We start from the raw sequence: 24,109 nt of genomic DNA, 5'->3' as shown, positions 1-24,109 counted from the left end.
GCAAAATATTCAATGCATGTATGTTAATGGAATTCATTCATTAGTGCCTGGATTTGTACAAATGCTCAGCAATTGGAGCCAATACGATCACTGCACTAATTGTCAAATTAATTGCTCTGAGAATCTTTGTAATTGCCTTTTCCAGGATAAATCAGCATTAGTGAACCAGCAGTTGCATGAAGAGCAAAAATAAAATAAAGACTTGTGTTGCAGTGTCTTTCATAACTTCATGATAAAAAAACAAATAAGACATTTCTTGGGAAGTCTATTCTCACCTTTGTGACAAAATTCAGCATTTCATTTGGAAGATCAAGATCACATAAACAATTCAATAAATGTGAAGTGAAACAAGATAGTCGGCCACCACGATGACTGTAGTTAATGCACAAAAGTGCCACAGAAACTCAGCAGATCCCACAGCGTCCACAGGAGGCAAAGGTACGTATATCTCCAATGTTTCGGGCCTGAGCCCTTCGTCAGGTGATTCACCCTTGCCTCTTATGGACGCTGCAGGACCTGCTGAGTCCCACCAGTACTTTTGTGTATTTACGAGATAAATGATAATATTATCTGTTTTAGTGTTGTCCAGATTGCAAACAAAATCCCTGCTATTCATGAAAAAGGGTCTTTAATGTCCCTTTGATTTTGGTTAAGTCCCACCTAAAGGCGGCATTTTGGCAGGAAACACTCCCTGACTTTTGCAGCTCAGTGCTCAAATATTCAAACCTTTAGACCCAATTACCTTCAGATTCAGAGGCCTATGCCAGAATACGTACAATCAGATTAAGAAATTTAAGGTCACGAGTGTGAATAGATGGTTATTAAGGAATCCACTACAGGCTGGAAGCACCTGCAAGTGGAACTCATGTTTCATTGAAACAATTTGTATTTGGCCCATAAAGACTATGAAGATTCTCAGAGCAATCCCATCAATGTGATTTTCTCACATATCTCTGTGACCTATTTTCCTGCACATTAACCTTTCCCCACTCCACCTATTCCCCCCCACCCCCCCACCACCACTCCTTAGAGAAAGACTATTGCGTGAAAAAGACTTGACTCTGGAAAGGGCTGTGAATATGTATAGGGCAGCAGAGTCCGCACGAGCACAAGTTAAGGAGCTGCACAATATAGACACAGCAGTGCATGTGATGAAAACAGAGAAGCAGAACATCAGGAGTTTCCAAAAGCAACAACAAAGCAAAGTGGTAGGCTCAAACAGGAAAGGCAGAAGGTGCGGAGGTCGACATATTCCAAAGATGTGTCCTGCCTACGGAAAGTCCTGCTGTAAATGTGGGAAGGACAATCACTTTGCAAAGTGCTGCAATTCAGGGGATAGCAAGAGAAAGGTGCACACAGTGGATGAAGAAATGGAGGAATTCTTCATGGATTCTTCACTACAGACTCCTGCTGGCAAAAAGGAATGTGACTGTGATTGAGACAGTAATTCTACCTGAGCCCAGGTGAATCTGTTATACATGGACAATTACAAGATCCTCACCGTAAAGAGCAAGATTTATCCTGTGAAATTAACAGTGACAGGCTACACTGGCGAGACCTAAAAAAAAGGGCACCATCTAAAGTCACAGCTACTGATTGTAGAAAGGAGAGTAGAGCCAATATCATGTCTGAGTGCATGTGAAGCACTCAACTTTGAGAATCATAGTGGCTTCACAGGCCGAAGATGAGCACACAGCGCTCATGGAAGGAAGGATAACTACATTGGAGAAGCGATACCTTAATGTACAGAGAGAATTGACCTCATTACATGACATGAATGACACACTGGAGAATGAGTTGGCAAATAAAGATGCCTTCTTATGCCAGCTAGAAGACAAAAATAGACAGTTACAGGAACATCTGGAACTTGCTGAACAGAAACTGCAGCAAACAATGAAGAGAGCAGAAATGTCACCAGAGGTAGAACTTGTCCAGCGAATTGCAGCTCTGGCAAAGGCTGAAGAACAGCCTGGCAGCATCGAAGAATGTTGGAGACATTTAGAGTCTCAGCTTGAAGAAAGAATCAGGAACTGAAAAGGGCCCAACAGAGAGAGAAGAATGAACGAAGAAAACAATAAGCGACTGTCAGACACGGTGGACAGATTGTTGAGAGAGTCTAATGAGTGATTTCAGCTGCATCTAAAAGAAAGAATGGCTGCATTACAAAAACAACTTGAAGAGTCTCTTCATGATAAGGAATTGGAAAATGCAAACCATCTTTCAACTACAAAGCTTAAAAGGGTCATCACTATCAAAAGGGGAACTGACAGCTCTGTCGCCTACTGCAGTAGCTTCTGAAGCACGAGTGTGAGGAATATGAATGTGGGCAACAATCTGTGGCAATTTTCTTAGCTAAATGAGAAGATACCATGAAGGAAATTCGCTATTTACAAAAATGCCCCGATGAGGTGAATAAGCCTGCTTCATTACTCAACAGGGAAAATCAGAGATACTAAATGCGTGTCAAATCGCTCACAGCAGAAGAGCGTGCTTTTGATGGAACCAGAAGATGAGCAAGGAAATCATATTTTATGTGAAGACGACCTATCGTAATGTTGAGGAACTGCAACAGCAAAATCAACAGCTACTGGTGACTGTTCATGAATTTGCTGCTAAAGGACAAGGAAGAGCAGGAGAAAAAACCTCTTCACGGATTTCTGAACTTCAGCTGAATCTTGCAGATGCCCTGAATGTACTTGAATGACTTCACGATACCACTAGGAAAGAGACTGACCACGGAACGTAGATACTTCTGTTGTAGACATTGTATTTTTGTTTTATTTTAAAGGGAAAGATGTGTGTAAATAAGAACTACATTTCCCAGCATGCAATGCGCACAATTGGGGGAATCTGGAAGTGACATAAGACGGCGGTCGGTTGGAAGTTGGTTGAAGCAGTTCAAGGAAAATAAAGTGGTTCAATGTTAAACCCATGTAAAGTCATTCTTCTTGAAAGAACAAGCATAACATTTATATGCAGCAAACAATGCATGAGCTTGTCTCTCTATCAGTGAAGTGTCCAGTGTTTTGGTCCATCTCAAAGAGGCCAATTATTTAGTATACAAGTGACATGAGATACATACATTGCGTGGGGGAAGCTGTTGCATTCATTACATCCGGTTACGTCCTGTTCTCCGATCAGAATTTCTGAACTCTATTATAACCTTATGCAACCCCGGACATATATGCAGTCGGACGTTGCCCGAATGGAATGGATTGTAAATAGCATTGTAATTTTTAAAGATACAATTAAAAGTGGTTAAAATGGGCAAAATGACAAAAATAAGTGTAGGAATTAGTGGAATGTAATTACAACACCAGTTTGAATCCGGCGCTGTCTGTAAGAAGTTTGTACGTTCTCTCGATGTCTGAGTGCTCTGGTTTCCTCCCACCGTTCAAAATGTTAATTGGGTGTAATTGGGCAGCATGGGTTCCTGGGCCAAAAGGGCCCATTACCATGCTGTATGTCTAAAAAAAAGGCACCAGGAGCCTCCCCATTCTTGGACACGGCTCTGATGAATAACTATGCAAAAGCACCACTAAGCATAATACTGAGCTCGATGAACAGAACGATCCCACATTTCCACTGAAGGTTAAGTCTGCGGTTACCTAGTCAATGAAGGATGCACTGAAAGCCTCCTTGAGGACTTGCAACAACCTAACCCAGTGGTTCCAAGATTGGCCTCATTAGCTATCACAGACACCAGAAAACTGAGGTTGAAGCATGGCATCCTCATTCTGGAGGGACTGACTGATGAGAGGAAAATGTTGAGACAACCAGATGCATCTGCCATTGGCTTCTAGGTGAAAGAGAGTGCATTTCATCGCCCCCTGAACTCTGCTTAACTACCCTGTAATGAAATCACTGCTGAGGCATGAAATATTCCAAAATGCTTTTTCACCATTCCTAAGGTGCAAACATCATGAGCAGAGAACTGGGCTTATGTGCAATTGTTAGTAAGATCAGATAACATGTCAAAGCTCCTTTATGCTCACATATGAAAGATGACACTTAGGTTAAGCTACCAGAATGAGTCATCCAGCATATGCCCTTTCTTCAGGAGCTGAGGGACAGAAAGACATTCCTGGCTTTTAATTTCTCTGTTGCTGTAGCCTCTTGTAACTTCAGCGTCTGTTCTCTCATGTTTTATATAATTTTAAATTGAAGACAAAATCGCATTTAATGCATGGATCAAAACCAATAAGAACATCAGAAAGAGGAGCAAGAGGAGGCCATCTGGCCCATCGAGTATGTTCATGATAGGCTCATCTCCACCTTCTTGCATTATCCCGTATCACTTAATCCCCCTACTTTGTAAAAATTGATCCAACCTTAAATATATTCACTGAGGTCACTTCCACTGCTTCCATGGGCAGCAAATTCCATGGATTCACCACCCTCTGGGAAAAGCAGTTTCTCCTCATCTCCCTCCTAAATCTACTACCCTGGATCTTGAGGCCATGTCCCCCAGTTCTATTCTTCCCTACCAAAGGGAACAACTTGTCCACCTCTATTTTATCTAGGTCTTTTCATAATTTTATACATCTCCATAAGATCCCCTCTCATTCTTCTAAATTCAAGAAAGTACAAGCCCAGATGACTCAATCTCTCTTATAGGCAAACTTCCTCATGTCTGCAATTAATCTGGTGAGCCTCCTCTGCACCGCCTCCAAAGCCAGTACATCCTTCCTCAAATAAAGAGACCAGAACTGCACTCACCAGGGCCTTGTACAGTTTCAGCATAACCTCCCTGCTCTTAAATTAAATTGCTCTAGCAGTGAAGGCCAACATTCCCTTTGCTAATCCAGAATTGTACTTACTGGGAAACATTATAAATATCAGTTTTAAACTGTCCGGAAACCAAATTTAGTTTGTGAAGGTTGCCTTGTCGGTAGCCAGGAAGTGTATTGCAGTCACATGGAAATATGACTCCCAACTAAACTAAACTAAACATTACATGATGAAAGGAGGAAAAAAGGAGGAAAAACCCAACACCCAACCCCAACCAACCAATTTTCCCCTGCAACCGCTGCAATCGTGTCTGCCTGTCCCGCATCGGACTTGTCAGCCACAAACGAGCCTGCAGCTGACGTGGACTTTTTACCCCCTCCATAAATCTTCGTCCGCGAAGCCAAGCCAAAGAAGAACATGATGGAATATGGAGATACCAAGTTGTATTCCCCTGGAGAAAATCATGTACAATTTAAGGAGAAAATATGACACACTCGTTTGGGTATGGCCGCCTGATCAGCAAAATATTGGTACGCAGCTATAGTTACACTGGTTTAGACCAAATTATTGTACCCTCCATTTGTCTGAGAAACTCAATCATACCGTGATCACTCTTTCCAAGAGATGCCTACCTACAAGAGTACTAATTTTACTTGTCTCATGCACAGGACGAGATCCAAGAAAGCATGTTCCCTTGTCGGCTCAGTAACATGCTGTTAAAGAAAGCCATCAAGTATGCATTCCATGAAGTTCTCCTCAAGGTTGCCTCAACCATCCTGATTCACCCAGTCTATGTGCATGTTAAAGTCCCTGACGATAACAGCTGCTCCATCCTTACATGCCTCCGTTATTTCTTGGTGTATTGTCTGTGCTACTGTAATGGTATTATTGGGTGGCCTACAGACAACTCCCACCCTTTACTAATTCTAATCTCTACCCAAATGGATTCAACATTTTGCTCCTTAGATCTTACATCATCTCTCACTGTTGCCTTGATCTCATCCTTAACTAATAGCACTGCCCCACCTCCCTTAAATCCCTGCCTGTCCTTCCGTAATACCTAATATCCTTGGATATTTAATTCCCAATCTTCTCCACTCTGCAACCACGTTTCTCTAATAGCCATTAAATCATACCCCCTCTGTACTGATTTGTGCCACAAGTTCACTGACCTTGTTTCAAATAATACGGGCATTCAAATAAAGTGCCCTTATACTCATTATGCTTTTAAAATATGGTAAATCTCTGCCTCTCTTGCACTCGACTTTTAAACACTTTACTCTAACTTTTCACTTCACTTTTGCTTTTACTTTATCCATCCCTCTCCAATCTATTGAAGGTCCCCCCCCCCCCCCCCCACTATTAGTTTAAAGCCCTGTCCATAGTCCTAGTTATGCAATTAGACAGGATCCAGGTTCCATCATGGTTCAGATTGAACCTCTCCCCGTTAGAACAGTTCCTTCTTTCCACAATGCTGATGCCAATTTCCCATAAATTGGAACCCACTTCTCCCACACCAATCCCTGAGCTCTGCATTTGACTCCCTAATCTTCTGGACTCTGTGCCAATTTGTACGAGGCTCAGGTAGTAATTTAGAGATTACAACCTTTTTGGTTCTGCTTTTTATTTTGGCCCCTAGCTCCTCAAATTCCCATAGCTGAACCTCTTTCTTGCTTCCACCTATGTTGTTAGTACCCACATGGACACAACTGGATCTTTCCCCTCCCACTACAAATTCCTCTGCAGGACAGACAAGATGTCCCAATACTGAGATGTAGTGAATGAGAGGAGCAAACCATGAAAGTCTGCAGATACCTTGATTAAAGTAAAAACATAACACTGGAGAAATTCAGCAAGTCAAATAGGAAACTTTATATAAAGTACCCTGTTTGACCTGATGATTTTCTCCATGTAGAAAATGCTCCATTCACATCAAGAGCCTGAAACTCACATCCCCAGTAAGGATTACATTCAAATTTACTGCCCATATACCTGTACATTACTCAATTTGGCTGCCCCAACGACTACCGCCCAGTAGCACTAACTTCGACTATAATGAAATGCTTTGAGAGGCTGGTCATGGCCAGAATTAACATGTATCTGAGCAAAGATCTGGACCCACTGCAATTTGCCTATCATCACAATTGCTCAACAGCAGATGCAATATCGCTGGCTCTCCACTCAGCTCTGGATCACCTCGAAAACAGCAACAAATGGCTGCACTTCATCGACTAAAGCTTGGCCTTCAATACCATTATTCCCTCAGTGCTGGTCAAGAAGCTAAAAACTCAGTACCCCACTCTGCAACTGTATCCTTGACTTTCTCATAAGAAGACCATAGTTAGTACGAATTATCAACACAGGTGCAATCCAAGGATGCGTGCTTAGCTCACTGCTCTACTCAACATACACCCCTGTCTGTGTGGCCAGGCATAACTTAAATGTTAGCTACAAGTTATTTGGTGACACCACAGTTGTCGGAAGAATCACAAATGGCAATGAGGAAGCGTAAAGGTGGGAGATAGATCAGCTCTTTGAATGGAGTAATAACAACAACTTTGCGCTCAACATTAGCAAAACCAAGGAGATGATTGTGGACTTCAGGAGGAAGTCAGGGAAACACGACCCAGTCCTCATAGTGGGCTCGGTAGTCGAGAGGGTCAAGAACTTAAAATTCCTGGGCATTAGCATCTCCAAGGATCTATACTGGAGCCTCTATGTCATGCAATCACAAAGAAGGCTCGCTAATGGCTGTACTTCTACAGGTGTACAATGGAGAGCATTCTGGCAGATTGCATCACTGCCTGGTACAGCGGTGCCAACTCTCAGGACAAGAATAAACTCCAGAGGGTTGTTAACATCACAGGCACCAGACTTCACTCCATCGAGGACATCTACATGAGGCAATGTCTTAAAAAAGCAGTCTCTTTCCTCAAAGATCCCCACCACCCAGACCATACCCTCTTCACTCTGTTACCATTGGGGAAAAGGTACAGGAGCCTAAAGACGAGCACTCAGTGGCACTGGGACAGCTTCCTCCCTGCTGCCATCAGATTCCTGAATAATCAATGAACCAAGGACACTGCCTGACTTTTCGTGCACTAATATTTTTATTTTTAGTTATAGTAATGTTGTAAGATGATTATAATATGAATGTTTGCACGATGACGCTGCCACAAAACACCAGATACCATGACTTGTTCATGACAATAAATTCTGATTCTGAGTTGGACCTCTTTAGCTTTTCAATTAAAATCACCAAGCTATTGCCCAACCAGTTGCATAACCACAGTCAAAGCTTTACATGCTTTGAATGAATGATCTTTGGAAAAGGAGGGAGGACTTGTACCCATTTGAACATAATTTCTCACCAGGATTTGCCTGACAACATGATGGTTATTTGTTCTTATCAATCATGTTGAGATTAATGAGGCAAGCCACCACTGCAATTCCCTTACTCTATAATAGTCATTTTAATTTACATACAATGGATACAGAACCAAGAGGGACAATACCTTGGCTTTCTCTTAATTTCTAAATGCTTCACAAAGTTACAGATGATTTCACTAAGAATCAAACGTTTAACAATCTTACAAATCATTCTGTTTGGTAGCTTATTTTGCCAAATCCATTTGAAAAATAGAGTTGCCAAAATCAAAGCATGACATTCATAGTCAATTTGTCCATGTTTAACACTGCTCTCAGTATCGAAACTCCTTTAAAAAGGATGAAAATACATTGAGGAAAAGCAAAAGAAATAAACCCAATTACTGGTTAAGTCTTTAAGTTTAGGTTAGAGCCAACTCCAATGTGTGCATTAAATATAATTCACAAAGATGGCTGTATCTTTGAACCTCTATCTTCCTCTGATTGCAATCGCTTCAAAGAGTATGGCTAACAGAGAAACATAAAAGAAGTAACAGGCACCAAAGGATTAACAATGAATCCATTTGGTGGGGGGCGGGGGAAATGAATGGCAAACCCTGGTGACTTATCATGCAGTGTAGCATTGAGTCACAGATCCAGATAATCCTCTGTCGTATGTTGATTTAGTCAGGTAATAAGACAGTGAGGTGGATTCGATTACTCATCTCCTATTCACAGGTTGGTGGGACACATTGACCTAGGAGTCCAACTCCAATTACCTGGTACGGGATATTACAGCCAAGACAGTGGGCAGTGTTTTTCTCTCTTAGCTGATCTATGACCTCTCAAGCCACAGGCATCAGCTTCCACAACAGCAGCTTTGGGATTATGCTCTTAATGGCTTGAGAAAATTCAGTGAGCCACATCTGTGCTCCCCATAATCTTGCTGTTGTCCTCCCACTTCCACACCTGGACCCGAAACTTGCTCATCGTCCCCCTCCAAAAGCATGCCAGGCCTCCTGATCCCACGTTTCACAGTATGCTAGGTCATGCCTGTAGTGCTCGTCGAAAGAACCAAAGACTTGTTGATCCAAACCAAGGCTTTTATTAGCAAAAGACAGGAGCTCTTCACAGGTGGCCGACCAGTCCGGAATGATCCGACCTGGCTAGGGACACAACCCTTTAAGGTCCAGACAGTAGGCGTGGCTAAGCTCTCAGCCAATCGCTGTAAGCACAGTCATTACACTCTGGATACTGTAACTATATACATTGGTGATAGGTCTGTACTATCACAATGCCATTGCCAGGTTGATTCCTCTGATTCCAAGGGAAATTGACTGTGGCTACTCCTGCTCCTATTAGACGATGCCTGTCATTTTGCTCCCTCCACCCCAACAGGCAGCAATTATGATTCTCCCTCTCCCTATTGTATCATCTCCCAATGACCTCCCTTTTTTAATAGGGGACAATTGCACGTGACCCCCTCACCTCAATCAAGCATGGCTACAGGAATTACCCTTGCAATGTTCTGAAAGGTTCTATTTAAATACATATTAATGATCTCAGATTATTGCTTGCTCAAGATTCCAGCACACCTGTAGTCTCTTTTGCTTCCACTTTCTTACTCAACTGTGAGGTCTCCTCAAGTGATGCAGCTTTTGAAAATTTCCTCCTCTCTTCAGGGGGAGACCCTCCCGCAAGGTTCCCCCTTCTGTGGTTTCTGCTGCTCGCTGCCTGTCTCACTTCTTCCTTTCTCATCTTTTTTGCTCCATGCTCAGCCCTGGTGCAGGGTTCAACATGAAAGCAGCAATCAGGTTACTTCCAAGTACAGTTACTTTCCCATTCAGATACAGGATGGGAAAGGTCAGACTTTGAGGGGGCGGGGGGGTGGGGGGAGCTCACTTTAACTTGGATTTTTATCATGGTGGCAGGTCTTATTTCACCAGATGGATTAGAAGAACAGATCTTCAAGATGTTGGATTTCTAATTAGTTTAAAGCTGAAAGTTGCAAACTGCATTCATTCTTATTGTGAAACTTCCAAAGCTAAATGTGATGTTTAATCACATAATGTTTATGCCTCAAAGGAGAATTGTAAATAGAAAAATATCAGTTTAAATCCCAACTTACTGTGGATTTTGAAGGCAGTGTTAGTCGTGTGGGTCCACCCTTCCTTTGCTACAAGAAAAAAAATCAAATGAATATCCTGTTATTCTATTAGCAATAACCGTAACATTGAACACTGAAGATAGATTCTGTCGTCCATTATTAACTTCCTCTCTTCTCTGCCCCTTAGTAAAATGTATCAGTGTGTTACGTGATATCAGAATCTGAAATCCCACACTTATGTAAAGTTGATTAATAATTAAAAACATAATTACTTCTGCTCTTAAAATAAGTAATATTAGTCTTATTTTTAGAAGTGAGAACCTGCGCCACTTGCACAGAGTAAGCTTTTCTGGTTGGTTCCCAAACTTCAAATGAAGACAAATGGATCAGTATATAATTTTCACTTGCACATTCTTCTGGACTTTTCACTGGTAATTGAATAAATCACAGACAGTGAATCTCCTCAGAAAGGCTGTCATACATACTTCCCTGAAGAGAGGTTGAGAAGTCAAAAACATTTTGTTTTATCTCTCTTACAGGAATGCTGGGCAGCCATGGGAAAGGCAGAGGAATAATTCATCAGCTAATCTGTAAGGGTCCCTCACACCCCGCATACAGCATCTTCCAGATACTCCCATTAGGAATAAGTTACAGGAGTATCTCAGAGCCAGAACCGCCAGGCTGAAGAGCAGCTTCTTCCCACGGGGCAGTGAGACTGCTGCTTGACTGCGGAACTGCTAAAACAACTCCTCATGACTAAATTGTAGAGTCACGGGGAGTTATTTTAGCAGTTTCACACGTTGTTCTATGTTTATATATTGTTTTGCTGCATGTCTGTATGAGTGCTTGCAGAGTTTTTGCATCGTGGACTGGAGAACGCTATTTAATCGGATTGTACTGATACAATCGAATGATAGAAAAACTAAATTTAACAAACTAATAGCTCAGGCTACAATTGACAGTGAGGGACCACCAAAATGAGAGGATATCGCACAAAGCCACAGCCAAATAGAAATCTATCAAAACCTACCAACTCTTTTAACTCTCTTTGTCTGTCACAGAGTTGTTCATACATTTTCTTTCCAACATCGGTGCTTTCCAACGTGGATATAATTTGAAGCTGTGTGTCGTTGTTGTCTATAATGTTGTACTCAAGCATCAAGCACAAGATCTAGAGTTTGAAGAAATCAACGTTTATTTTTAAAGTCAAGATATTTTACCAAGGATTAACATCCCATTGACCATTAGACAATAATTGCCCCTGTTCCTCTAAGAGCACAGTGACTTCCCAAGGGTGACAATTTAAAATCAAAGCTGAGAGACTACTGTTTCATCACAGATGCCCTTTTAGCACTATAACATTAACATGAGGAGGGGAGTTGAGGCTCCCAATCAAACAGCCCACAGCACTGCCGCACACAAAACAAGAGCAACAGGAGTTGGTGTGAGAGTGAGTGAGAGAGGGGCTGGAGGAGGAATGAGTGACCTGACTCTGGCACTGTGGTTCAGGGAGACATTCAAGAGGGGGAGAGAAGAGAAATTAAGTGGCAATTGGGGATGGTATATAGTCAGAGGAATATACACCATTCTCTCTTGCGAGTTGCCTGCCTGGGTTCAACATATCTCACTTAACTAACCTGCAGAGGAATTCTGAGTGGGAGGGGAAAGATCCAGTTGTGATCCATGTGGGTAGAATGAACAGCAACATGGGTAGAATGAACAACTAAGGACTAAATTAAAAAAGCAGAACCAATAAGGTAATCACCTCTAGGCTGCCTCCTGAGCTATGTGCAAATTGGCACGGGTTTGATGAGATTTGATCGTTAAATGCGTGTCTTAAAGTCTGATGTAGAAGTGGGCTTGAATTTGTGGATCTTTGGCACCAATATGGGGAAGGAGGGGAGCTATTCCGATGGGATGGACTCCATCTGAACTGTGCAGGGTCCTGGCCAATCACATAACAAGGGCAAATATTTGGGCTTTAATCTAAATACCAGGTGATGGGTTCACAGATTGGAAATGTATGGATAAAGCTAAAGAAAGAAGAGAGAGAAAGAGAGGTTATTGAAGTCTTTAGAATAAACGATAGGACAGAAAGTTTAGAAAATGATTAAAAAATAAACTCTGGCAGCATGGAGACAAATTGGAGAAGGATGGTGAACATGGGATTGAAGATGTTGTATTTAAATGCACGCTGGGTACGAAACAAAGTGCAGTTAGAAATCAGCAGGTATGACATTGTGGGTGTTACAGAGATGCGGCTGAAGGAGGATTACAGGTCAGAGTTAAACATCCAAGGACACACATCTTATTGAAACCACAGGCAGGTAGAGTGGATCTATTGGTAAAAAAGTGATACCAAATCCTTGGCAAGAAAGGATATAGGATAAAATGGTGTAGAAATCTCGTGGGTAGAGCTGAGAAACTGCAAGGGTAAAGAGACCCTGATGGCAGCCATATGGCAGCCAGGATAAAAGGTGTCAATTATTACAGTGGCCAGAGAAGGTGTGTTTAAAAAAAAAGACAATGCTATTGTGGTCATAGAGGACTTCAATATGCAGGTACATTGGAAAAATCAGGTTCGCACTGTATCCCAAGAGAAGGAATTTGTGGAATAACTATGAGATGGCTTTTCAGAAGGCCTTTGACAAGGTGCCGCACACGAGTTGCTAAACAAGATAGGAGCTCATGGTGTTACAGGAAAGGTACTAGTATAGACACAAAATTGGCAGACTGGAAGTAAGCAAAGAGTGGCAATAAAGGGGGCTTTTTCTGGCTGGCTGGTGGCAACTAGTGGTGTTTTGCAGGGCTCGGTGTTGAGTCCCATACTTTTTACGTGGCATTTAAATGATTTAGATGATGAACCTAATGGCTTTTTGGCCAAGTTTGTGAATGATATGAAAACAAGTGGAGGGGCAGGGAGTCTGCAGAGGGACTTGGGTAGTTTGGGAAAACGGGCAAAAGAGATGGCGGATGGTATATTGGAGAAAGTGAAGGTCCAAAGGGACTCGAGTCCTAGCCAGGATTCTCGACAGGTTGAGGTGGTGGCAAAAAGGCAAATGCAATGTTATCTTTCATTTCTAGATGTCGAGAATATAAAGGCAAAGGTGTAAGGCTGAGGCTTGAAGGCATTGGTCAGACCACATTTGAATCACATATTGTGAGCAATGTTTAGCCCTGGTTCTAAGGATGAATGGACTGGAACTGGAGAGGGTCCAGTGGTTTATGAGAATGATCCCAGCGATGAAAACATATGAAGAGCACTTGACGGCTCTGTACTCACTGGAGTTTAGATGGATGAGGAGGGACTTCCTCAAAAGATACTGAATATTGAAAGGGATTAAAGAGAGTGGATGTGGAAAAGATTTTTCCAGTGTGGCGAGAGTCTTGGACCAGAGGGCACAGCTTCAGAATCAAACGACGCCTATTTAGATCAGATAAGGAGACATTTCTTTAGTCAGAGGATGGTGAATCTATGGATTTGTTGCCATGTGTAGATCAATCACCAGGTGTCCTGTATTTCCACAGTGATAGGAATTATTATAAATTGCTTTGGGACAATGCAGAGCTCACTTTGAGTCCAAGATTTCTCTCTCTGAACTTTGGTGTGCTGAAGTTTATTAACTTAATGTGAACAGAAATAACAGATTAATTGTAACCAGTTGGCTGCCACTGTAAGATTTAATGAGCCAAACTTTTATTTCACTCAAAAGTTGGTCCTTAATCTAAACTTAATGATGCACATAATTGTAATGTGAGAACCTCCAAATATCAGTTGCATCCTTAATCTTCCTTTTGATTTGGAATTTCCAATGACTTTCTCTTGAAACTGTATCTCTTTAAGATCAAAGTTTATTTGTTATATTGTTTTATTTTACAGTAACCTTGGATGAGTAAGCAAATGATCTTTTTTAAATAAACTTTTACAATGTTTAGTACTGTACACAAAACAATCATTTATCACCATGATTCAGTGCCTGGAGCCAGTTGTGTTTCGCTTGTACAATTTATGAATATCATCAAAGAAATATTGCTTAATTATAACCCTTTGATTGACCGCCATGATCGAGGTACATGACTGTCCTGGTCTGGTATTCTAAATCATAGGGGTTTTTTTCCGAGCCTTCATATAAAATCAGTGCCCAATGTGCAAGAATGTTCAATTTTTATTCATCTGATTATTGTGTTGTTGCCAATTTTGTTTCGGTAACCTGCTCATGAGATTTCTAAAAAATCACTTCAAGTAAACGCAAGATTTAATTGATAAGCAGATCTTGAAGAAACAGCTCTCTTGGAGAGGGAAATAAATCCTTGAGGCCCACTTTTCAGTTCTCATACCTTTATTTGAAGTTTATTGGACAAATTATGCAGAATGGCAATTTTCTTTATCACTTCCCTGAAAGGAGGCAAGGCAGCCAAACATTTTGTTAGTTACGTAACACCGAATGCCTTGATATTTTGATCCTATTTAGACCTTCTAGCTTGCAAGACAGGCATGAACAAACTTGGCACTCTTTGGTATGTACTGTATATCTGACCCTGAATGTTCCCTATGTGAAAGCTAATAATGAACAGAAAGGCTTGAGGTGAGATTAGGAAGGATCTATCTCTCTCTGAAATCTTCAAGAATGCTCCTGGCACAAAAAAACAGTCACAGATGGATCTGCAAATGTCACTTCCAGCCAGAAATGCGACAAAATTAAAAATAAATGAAAAAGGCCCAGCCAGTAAGTGGTTGTGTACTCCTAGTTGACTTCACTTGCAAAACAAGCAATATTTACTGTAAAGCTAAGCTTCACAACTGGGAATGATAGAAATACTCCTCTTTCCTATCGTCATAAGAATGTGCACAATGGCATTGCAAAATTTGCTGCAAAAAATACAAGTGAAGAACAATACACTGTTCATGAGCAGATAGACATCACTGTGATGTGTGAGTCCTACCTCTACCATTGTTTGATTTCCTCTCAAAGCCAGCAGCGTACAAGGCCCCAGCTTGTTCTCAGCCAGGGATAACAGGAATTTCTTTGTCTTGTAACAGGAACCCATTAAAATGTGCACCTGCGGAAACAATATACCATTCCATTTGTAAGACAAACAATGCATTACCACATGCACACTACAAGAATGTACAGGCATGCATGCACACACATTGTTATTCTCACAGATTTCTGAATTGCAAATCTTAGTCCACTTAGATGTTCGGCAGTGACGATACTTTGTGAGGAATTTGAGGAGATTCGGTAGGTCACCGAAGACTCTCGAAAACCTCTACAGATGTACCGTGGAGGCCATTCTGGATGGCTATATCACTGTCTGGCATAGAGGTACCAACACTCAGGAGAAGAAAAATCTCCAGAAGGTTGTTTACTCGGCCTGTGACATCACGGGCACCGGACTTTACTCCATCTACATGAGGAGGTGTCTTAAGAAAGTGGCCTCTATCCTCAAGGACCCCCACCAACCAGGCCACACCCTCTTCACTCAGCTACCATTGGGAAAAAGGTACAGGAGCCTGAAGATGAGGACTCAGCGGCACAAGGACAGCTGCCATCAAATTCCTGAATGATCAATGAACCACAGACGCTGCCTTACTTTGATGTTTTCTTGCATTATTACTTTGAAAGATTATTTACATAAATGTTTGTACTGTTTGACGCTGCCACAAAACAATGAATTTTGTGACATTTTTATGACAATAACTTTTAATTCAGATGTTTTTAAATCACAGACTAGCTCCAGCAGCGTTAGGGCAAGACAGTGAGATACTCCATGCCCCAACCAACGCCCAAGAGGAGGAGGGAAGATTACATGAAGAATGGAGGGAAGCAGCATTTACCCCAGCAACAGCCAGCCACTCATAAACTGTGAAATCCGCTCCAATTGAAATACACAACCTTCTGTGTCACCACCTGCAGACTAAATAAGTTGGATGGAAAGGAGACGAGCAATAACCAGTCGTCAACTCAACAGGACAATGTCAGGTTAAAAGGAAGGAGATTGTGTAATACAACAATAGCCCTTTTCACGTTAGATAACCGATAAATTGGCAGTTTAACGAACTGGTTCAAAATAGAGTTTTTGCTGTTCACTCTTGACCAATGTTAACCGGTTCTCTGTGCCCTTTCACACTCACCACCCGGCATCCCAGAGCAAAGGAGCACCTATCTTCCAGCGGTGATGTCCTACACACCTTTCACACTGGGTGGATCCATGATGATACACCCTCTCTAGACGGTTCATCCCCGGGGCAATCTGACGCCTGCGTGCCTGTTCGCGAGCGTTCACACCGGCACGTTAACTGATAGACTGGCGGTTAATTACTGGGTTAAAGTGCCAGTGTGAATGGGGCTAGTCCTCCTTCAGCTCGTTGACCTGGACAAATCAGGAACATTCCTGGGAAACAGGCAGTGAAACCAGTACAGGTTCACTTAATTCTGCCAGAGATTGATCCTCAACTCTGAAAGATTCAACTGAAGTTCATTGATGAAAGACTTGATGTGGAAGGAGGACTGGAACTTGTCTGATACAACTAATACATTGGTCCTATTTATTCACCAATCATCAGCTTCTGTTTATAAAATGGTTACAGATAGGAATTGATTGCCCAATGAAGCAGTAGTGGCTGCCTTATTAAATATATTTGAGACACGGAGAGATTGATTTTTGAATAATTGTGGAACTAGGGGGTTAGAGTCACTGGCCATTAAGTCCAGCTGAATCCATGGCCACATCAGTCATGATCTTATTGAAAGACAGAGCAGGCTCAATGGGCCAGATGGGCTTCTCCTGTTCCTATTTCTTATGCGATGTTCCAATGAACTCGTTGTAAGCTTTTAGCTAATATATTCTATTTGGAACTCTTGCCCAAAAAGGATGTGCTCGTGATAATAAATTAAATGCAGACCACCTCTTTTCGGTATTCTCATTCTGAATGTGAGGTTTTCTTGGTGTAAATGGGATCTTAACCTGCTGACAAGGTACTGGTACTGCCCCATTATTGCTACACTTCTATTTGTTTAATGTGGCCACTTCCTTTGTCATACAAATTAGGTTTATGAACATACTTGAGATCTTGCTTCCCAACCAGGAGAATATTGAATAATATTGTACAGTTCTCAGAGCAATTGCTTCATTGAGTCAGAGACCCTGGTCCAACCTTGGCCTTGGGTGCTATCTGTTTGGAGTTTGCATATTCTCTCTGATCATGTGAGTTTCATCCCATGTCCAATACATTGTAAACTGCTGTTAGTGTGCAGGTGGATGATAGAACTTCCTCCCCCCCCCCACCCCCCCCCCCCCCCCCGGTTCTATGCATGTCCAATTATCACCCTTTGTTTGTTAGTCTGTACTCCTCCCCCTGCCCATTCTACCCTCCCCAGCTGCCCGCCTTTACTCATACCTCGAAGAAGGGCTTGGGCCCGAAACTTCAGTTACCTGCTATGGACGCTGCGAGACCGGCTGAGTTCCTCCAACATTTCTGTGTTTTCATTACAATCACAGCATCTGCAGACTTATCTGTTTCTCTTCAGGTGAGAATTAGAATTTGGTTGGGGTGGGGGCGTGTTGTGGAGGGTTGATGAGAATGTGAGGAGAATTGAAAGTGGGATTAATGCAGGAGGAACATGAATAATGCAATGGGGGTGACTGACCTTTTTCCATGGTGTTTCTCTCTGTGATTCAAATGAAAATATGGGGCCAGGAAGACCAGGTTGGACCTCCTTAAAAACAAACCAGATCTCTGACTCACGAGTTAACTCTCCCCCATACTAACCCCATCCTCCGCCACATGAGCCATGCTCTCTCCCTTCCACCCTCTACCCATTTGACCTTTGACAAACTACTATATAGGTCTGGAGTTACCAAGCAGCTCCAGGATGAAAGGTAATAGCCTGGTCTATGCCTTCCAAACACACAGAATCTCTAATGGATGCTCAATGGTGCAGTTTTGTCAACCTCAAACGTGAATCAGTCAAGCTTCACTCTGGAGGTGGAAGGCAGCAGGGCCAAGGGAACGATGACCAATCAGACAATGCTTTCAAGGAATATCACAGGCACAATGAGCCTAATGTCCTCCTTCAGTGCTGCTAGATCCTGAATCAGAAGCCCCTTTCACACTTGTAGCCGACTAAACCGGGATAGGAAAGGGAGTTTGGCCTTTCACTCTGGACCACTCCTAAGCAGGACACTGAATGCTTTCACACTTGCAAGGGTCCATCCCCGGTGTTTGGTCTGTTCTACCTTTAATTGGAAGAGCCTACATGACGCAGAAGAGAGAGTGATTGCTCATTTCACGCTTGCCTGATCTCAACGCCGGCATCTGCATTGTACTAGGGGGTCGAGGCCATCAGTCCCTGGCGTGAGATGACGGCATCTGACACCAGCCGGCATTGAGCAGATTTTTCTTTCAAACTTGCTACTTTAAAGGCCAATTGCCGTTTGATTCCTGGGATCACTGACAAGTTGAAAGAGGCTGGAGTTCGCTACTCTGTCAAAATCCACCAAAGGTGGTGATCCATGAGTAAATTTCAGGTGGACTCCATATCTCTCTTTGGCTTGGCTTCGCGGATGAAGATTTATGGAGGGATATGTCCACGTCTGCTGCAGGCTCGTTGGTGACTGACAAGTCCGATGCGGGACAGGCAGGCACGGTTGCAGCGGTTGCAAGGGAAAATTGGTTGGTTGGGGTTGGGTGTTGGGTTTTTCCTCCTTTGTCTTTTATCAGTGAGGTGGGCTCTGCGGTCTTCTTCAAAGGAGGTTGCTGCCCGCCGAACTGTGAGGCGCCAAGATGCACGGTTGGAGACGATATCAGCCCACTGGCGGTGGTCAATGTGGCAGGCACCAAGAGATTTCTTTAAGCAGTCCTTGTACCTCTTCTTTAGTACACCTTTGTCTCGGTGGCCAGTGGAGAGTTCGCCATAGAACACGATCTTGGGAAGGCAATGGTCCTCCATTCTGGAGACGTGACCCACCCAGCGGAGTTGGGTCTTCAGCAGCATGGATTCGATGCTTGCGGACTCTGCCAGCTCGAGTACTTCGATGTTAGTGATGAAGTCATTCCAATGAATGTTGAGGATGGAGCGAAGACAGCGCTGATGGAAGCATTCTAGGAGCCGTAGGTGATGCCGGTAGAGGACCCATTATTTGGAGCTGAACAGGAGCGTGGGTATGACAACGCCTCTGTACATGCTGATCTTTGTGTGTTTCTTCTTGTTTTTCCAGACTCTTTTGTGTAGTCTTCCAAAGGCGCTATTTGCCTTGGCGAGTCTGTTGTCTATCTCTTTGTCGATCCTTGCATCAGATGAAATGGTGCAGCTGAGGTAGGTAAACTGGTTGACCGTTTTGAGTTCTGTGTGCCCGATGGAGATGTGGGGGGGGCTGGTGGTCATGGTGGGGAGCTGGCTGATGGAGGACCTCAGTTTTCTTCAGGCTGACTTCCAGGCCAAACATTTTGGCAGTTTCCGCAAAACAGGACGTCGTGCGCTGGAGAGCTGGCTCTGAACGGGCAACTAAAGCGGCATCGTCTGCAAAGAGTAGTTCACGGACAAGTTGCTCTTGTGTCTTAGTGTGAGCTTGCAGGCGCCTCAGATTGAAGAAACTGCCATCCGTGTGGTACCGGATGTAAACACCGTCTTCATTGTTGAGGTCTTTCATGGCTTGTTTCAGCATCATGCTGAAGAAGATAGTAAAGAGGGTTGGTGCGAGGACACAGCCTTGCTTCACGCCGTTGTCAATGAAGAAGGGTTCGGAGAGCTCATTGCTGTATCTGACCCGACCTTGTTGGTTTTCGTGCAGTTGGATAACCATGTTGAGGAACTTGGGTGGGCTCATGGTGTCAAAGGCTTTGGTGAGGTCAACAAAGGTGATGTAGAGTCCTTTGTTTTGTTCTCTGCTCTTTTCTTGGAGCTGTCTGAGGGCAAAGACCATGTCAGTAGTTCCTCTGTTTGCGCGAAAGCCACACTGTGATTCTGGGAGGACATTTTCGGCGACACTAGGTATTAGTCTATTAAGGAGAAGCCTAGCAAAGATTTTGCCTGCAATGGAGAGCAGCATGATTCCCCTGTAGTTTGAGCAGTCTGATTTCTCAGACTGATGATGATGGCATCGCGAAGGTCCTGAGGCAGCTTTCCTTGGTCCCAGCAGAGCATGAAAAACTCATGCAGTTTGGTATGCAGAGCTTTGCCGCCAGCCTTCCAGACCTCTGGGGGGATTCCATCCATACCTGCTGCTTTGCCACTTTTCAGTTGTTCAATTGCCTTATATGTCTCTTCCCGGGTAAGGACCTCATCCAGCTCTAGCCTCAAGGGTTGTTGAGGGAGCTGGAGCAGGGCGGATTCTTGGACTGAGCGGTTGGCACTGAAAAGGGATTGAAAGTGTTCTGACCATCGATTGAGGATGGAGATCTTGTTACTGAGGAGGACTTCGCCTTTTGAGCTGCGCAGAGGGCTTTGGACTTGGGGTGAGGGGCCGTACACCACCTTTAGTGTCTAATAAAAACCCCTGAAGTCGCCAATGTCGGTGCTAAGCTGGGTTCGTTTGGTGAGGCTAGTCCACCACTCATTTTGGATCTCCCGGAGTTTGCACTGAAGGTGGCTGCATGTGAGACGGAAGGCTTGTTTCTTCTCTGGCCAGGACGGCTTTGCAAGGTAAGCCTGGTGGGCAGCTTGCTTCTTTGCCAGCAGTTCCTGGATTTCCTGGTTGTTTTCGTCAAACCAGTCCTTGTTTTTCCTGGAGGAGAAGCCCAGTACCTCTTCAGTGGATTGCAGTATGGCCATTTTCAACTGATCCCAGAGGGTTTCAGGAGACGTGTCCGTGAGGCAGTTTGCATCCTCGAGCTTTGCTTGGAGGTTTGCATGGAAGTTTCCTCTCACTATGTCTGACTGCAAGTTTCCAACATTGAACCTCTTTCTGGGGGCTCCACTGTTCTTGAACTTTGGCTTGAAATGAAGGTTGAGCTTGCAGCGAACAAGCCGGTGGTGAGTGTGGCATTCCGCGCTGGGCCTGACCCTCGTGTGGAGCACATCTCGTTTGTCTCTTCCTCGCACCAGAACGTAGTCCAGGAGGTGCCACTGTTTGGATCGGGGATGCATCCAGTTAGTCTTCACGCTGTCTCTCTGCTAGAAAAGGGTGTTAGTAATGACAAGCCGCTGTTCTGCACAGAGTTCCAACAGGAGGCGCCCGTTGTCATTGCTTGCCCAGGATTCCTGGCCAGGTTTCTGAGTCTTTGCCGACGCGAGCATTGAAGTCGCCAAGGATGACAACCTTGTTGGATGTAGGGGTGCATTGGATGAGGTTGCGCAGATCAGTGTAGAACTTGTCCTTTTCTGCTGGTTCCGCCTGAAGGGTTGGAGCATAGACACTGATGAGAGTGATGCGTCGCTTGTTTTGAAGGGGGAGTCGCATGGACATGATCCGGTCAGAGTGGCCTGTTGGGAGGTTTTCGAGTTTGGAGGCAATGGAGTTCTTGACCATGAAGCCAACACCAGATAGGCGTCGTTCAGCCTGAGGCTTGCCAGACCAGTAGAGTGTGTAGCCCGCGCCGTGTTCTTCGAGGCTGCCTACATCTGCAAGGCGGACTTCGCTGAGAGCGGCTATGTCGATGTCGAGTCTGAGGAGTTCATGTGCGATGAGAGCAGACCGACGTTCAGGTCGGTGGCTGTCAGCCTTGTCTAGCATGGTTCTGATGTTCCAACATGCTAGCTTAAGTTTGTGTGCATCTTTTGAGGGGGAGGACGTGGACCTGTCCTCGGGCCTGCGCAAAGGAGCTTTTAGGTGGAGTGCAGTGTGCACAGTACTGGCCCCACCCTTTACACCCATGGTTCGTGTGCCGTGGCCAAGCAAGCTGGGACGTGGCAGCGAGGTCCTTGGGGCGTAGGTTTTATATCGGAGTGACCTTCTCCTATGCAGGTTGCTTAACCGGGCTGAAGAGGCCTGCCTCCCCTTTTAGGTCGAACCATTTCTGGAGATCTACAACCACTGTCCCCAGTTATGGAGTGGTGCGCCCTGGAATCGGCCTGCGTGCGTTTACTCCTGCTGCGGCCGAGTAAAGGGGATGCAGCATTGGTTGAGGATCAGAAAGAAAAGTTCTAGTAGAAAATTTTTTAAGACTGGAGAGAACTCTGCAATGGATTTCACAGTTGTTAGTGTTTAGACTATTGGTTTTTGAGGTGTGTATTAAACTCTGAAATACACTAAACAGTTCTCATTGACCGCTCCCGGCCTGGGGCTCGGCTGCCAACGGTTGGGCTGTGCGATGTGCCGGGGTTTGCCTGGCGACGGCGGCCTGTGTTCGGTGCTCGGGCAGCGGTGCGGGCAGGCCTGGTCCCGGCTGGCTGTCTCTCCCCGCGATGCGGCCATTACCTCAGGCGGACTCAGGCAGGTCCTCGGGCCTCCGGCGGCGGCAGCAATAGGACCTCGGGCCCCCTGGGTGGCAGCGGGTCCTCGGGCCTCCGGCAGCGGCAGCAATAGGACCTTGGGCCCCCCGGGCGGTAGCAGGACCTCAGGCCTCCGGCGGCGGTAGCAACAGGACCTCGGGCCCATATATTTAATATATAAATGATGGAGAAAATGAACACTCTACTTTCTGTTTCTCAAAAGAAATACAGTGAAAGACTGAATGCCACTCTTACAGATGCCTAATCATGTATTCTGCATTTATTTTAACCACTGTAGGCTTCTCAGCATTTCTATAATAAAAGATACAAGCCAAATAACTATACTAGTTCAGAGAAGACCCTACTTTGAGCTGAAGTGAACAAATGATGGTTTTATCAATCTTTCAGTTGACATCACTTGTTCGAGGATAGTGGAAAGTGTGCCATCATGAAGAAAGCACATCAACACCTTACACTGGCAAAACGGTAAAGCACAGGATTCTGTTGACACCAGTGGTTAAGTGAAAAAACACACAAATGCAAGAGAAATTCAGCAGGTTAAACAGTGCCTTTATGTAGCAAAAGTAAAGGTAAGTCCACGTTTCGGGCTGGAGCTCTTCATCAAGGTGTGGGGGAACACGAGATGTCCGAACAAAAGGGGAAGGCGGGAGGGGGGTAGTGAGGTGGGAGATGATAGTTGGAGGCTAGGTGGAGAGAGAAAGTAGGAACTGAAATAAATATTTAAGGGGGGGAGGGGGTAAAAGAGCAAGCTTTTGGAATGTGGAATGTAAGGAACTCAATGTTCATGCCCTGGGGTTGGGGAGTGCCCCAAAAAATGAAGTGTGCAGAATCTGCAGGTGGTCATGGTGGGGTAGTGTGAAAGGTCGTGGACAGATGTGTGAGCTTTAGAATGTGACTCAGAATTTAAATGGTTAGCTACGCTTTTGTTGCAGATGGAGAGGTGCTGGGAGAAGCGATCTCCTAATCTGCAACTGGTCTCCCTGGTGTAGAGAAGCCCACAGATGGTGCACTGGATGCAGTAAATGAATTCTTTGGAGGTACAGGTGAAGTGTCGCTTCACCTGAAAGGTCTGTTTGGAATCTCAGACCGTGGTGATGAAGGAGGTGTGGGTGCCGGTTTTTCCCCTTGTTTGAAGTTGCCAGAGTAGGGGGAAATGGGTGGGGAGGGAAGAGTGCATAAGGGAGTCACGGAGGGAGCGTTCCCTACATAAGGCTGAGAGGGGAGGAGAAGGAAAAATGTGTCTGGTGGTGGGATCCTGTAGTAAGTGCCGGAAATTCTGGCAGATAATGTGTTCGATGCAGAGGCTGGTGAGGTGGTAGGTGAGGATGAAGGGGATTCTGGGGGTGGACTAGGCCAAATGAGCAGGGAATGGAGGAGATGCAGGCGAGGCCCGAGGAATGGCAAAATGATCAATTAGTACAAAGAATGAGAGCACCGTTGCAGGGTTGATTCAGGAGGGAAGAAACTGTCTTTAATCTGGTTGGTGGGTAATTTCATACTGAGCCTTTTG

At 44.3% G+C, this 24,109-nt stretch overlaps 1 protein-coding gene across 7 annotated transcripts in view; it reads right to left on the bottom strand.

Annotated features, from left to right (window-relative positions):
- Positions 1-24,109, bottom strand: part of cmip (c-Maf inducing protein) — a 260,745-nt gene that overhangs the window by 11,110 nt on the left and 225,526 nt on the right. For 6 of the 7 annotated variants that reach the window (XM_069901342.1, XM_069901343.1, XM_069901344.1 and 3 more), the window contains 3 exons: positions 15,149-15,265; positions 11,235-11,375; positions 10,226-10,273 (listed from right to left, as the gene is read on the bottom strand). In XM_069901342.1, the coding sequence (XP_069757443.1) occupies positions 10,226-10,273; positions 11,235-11,375; positions 15,149-15,265 (306 nt within the window). The remainder of the gene's footprint in view (positions 1-10,225; positions 10,274-11,234; positions 11,376-15,148; positions 15,266-24,109) is intronic. The other variant, XM_069901346.1, reaches the window with a different exon arrangement.

Source organism: Narcine bancroftii, chromosome 10 (genome assembly GCF_036971445.1).
Source record: "Narcine bancroftii isolate sNarBan1 chromosome 10, sNarBan1.hap1, whole genome shotgun sequence".
NCBI classification, from domain to species: domain Eukaryota; kingdom Metazoa; phylum Chordata; class Chondrichthyes; order Torpediniformes; family Narcinidae; genus Narcine; species Narcine bancroftii.
Note: the sequence above shows the minus strand (reverse complement) of the source record. Positions and strands in the feature narration are given on the sequence as shown.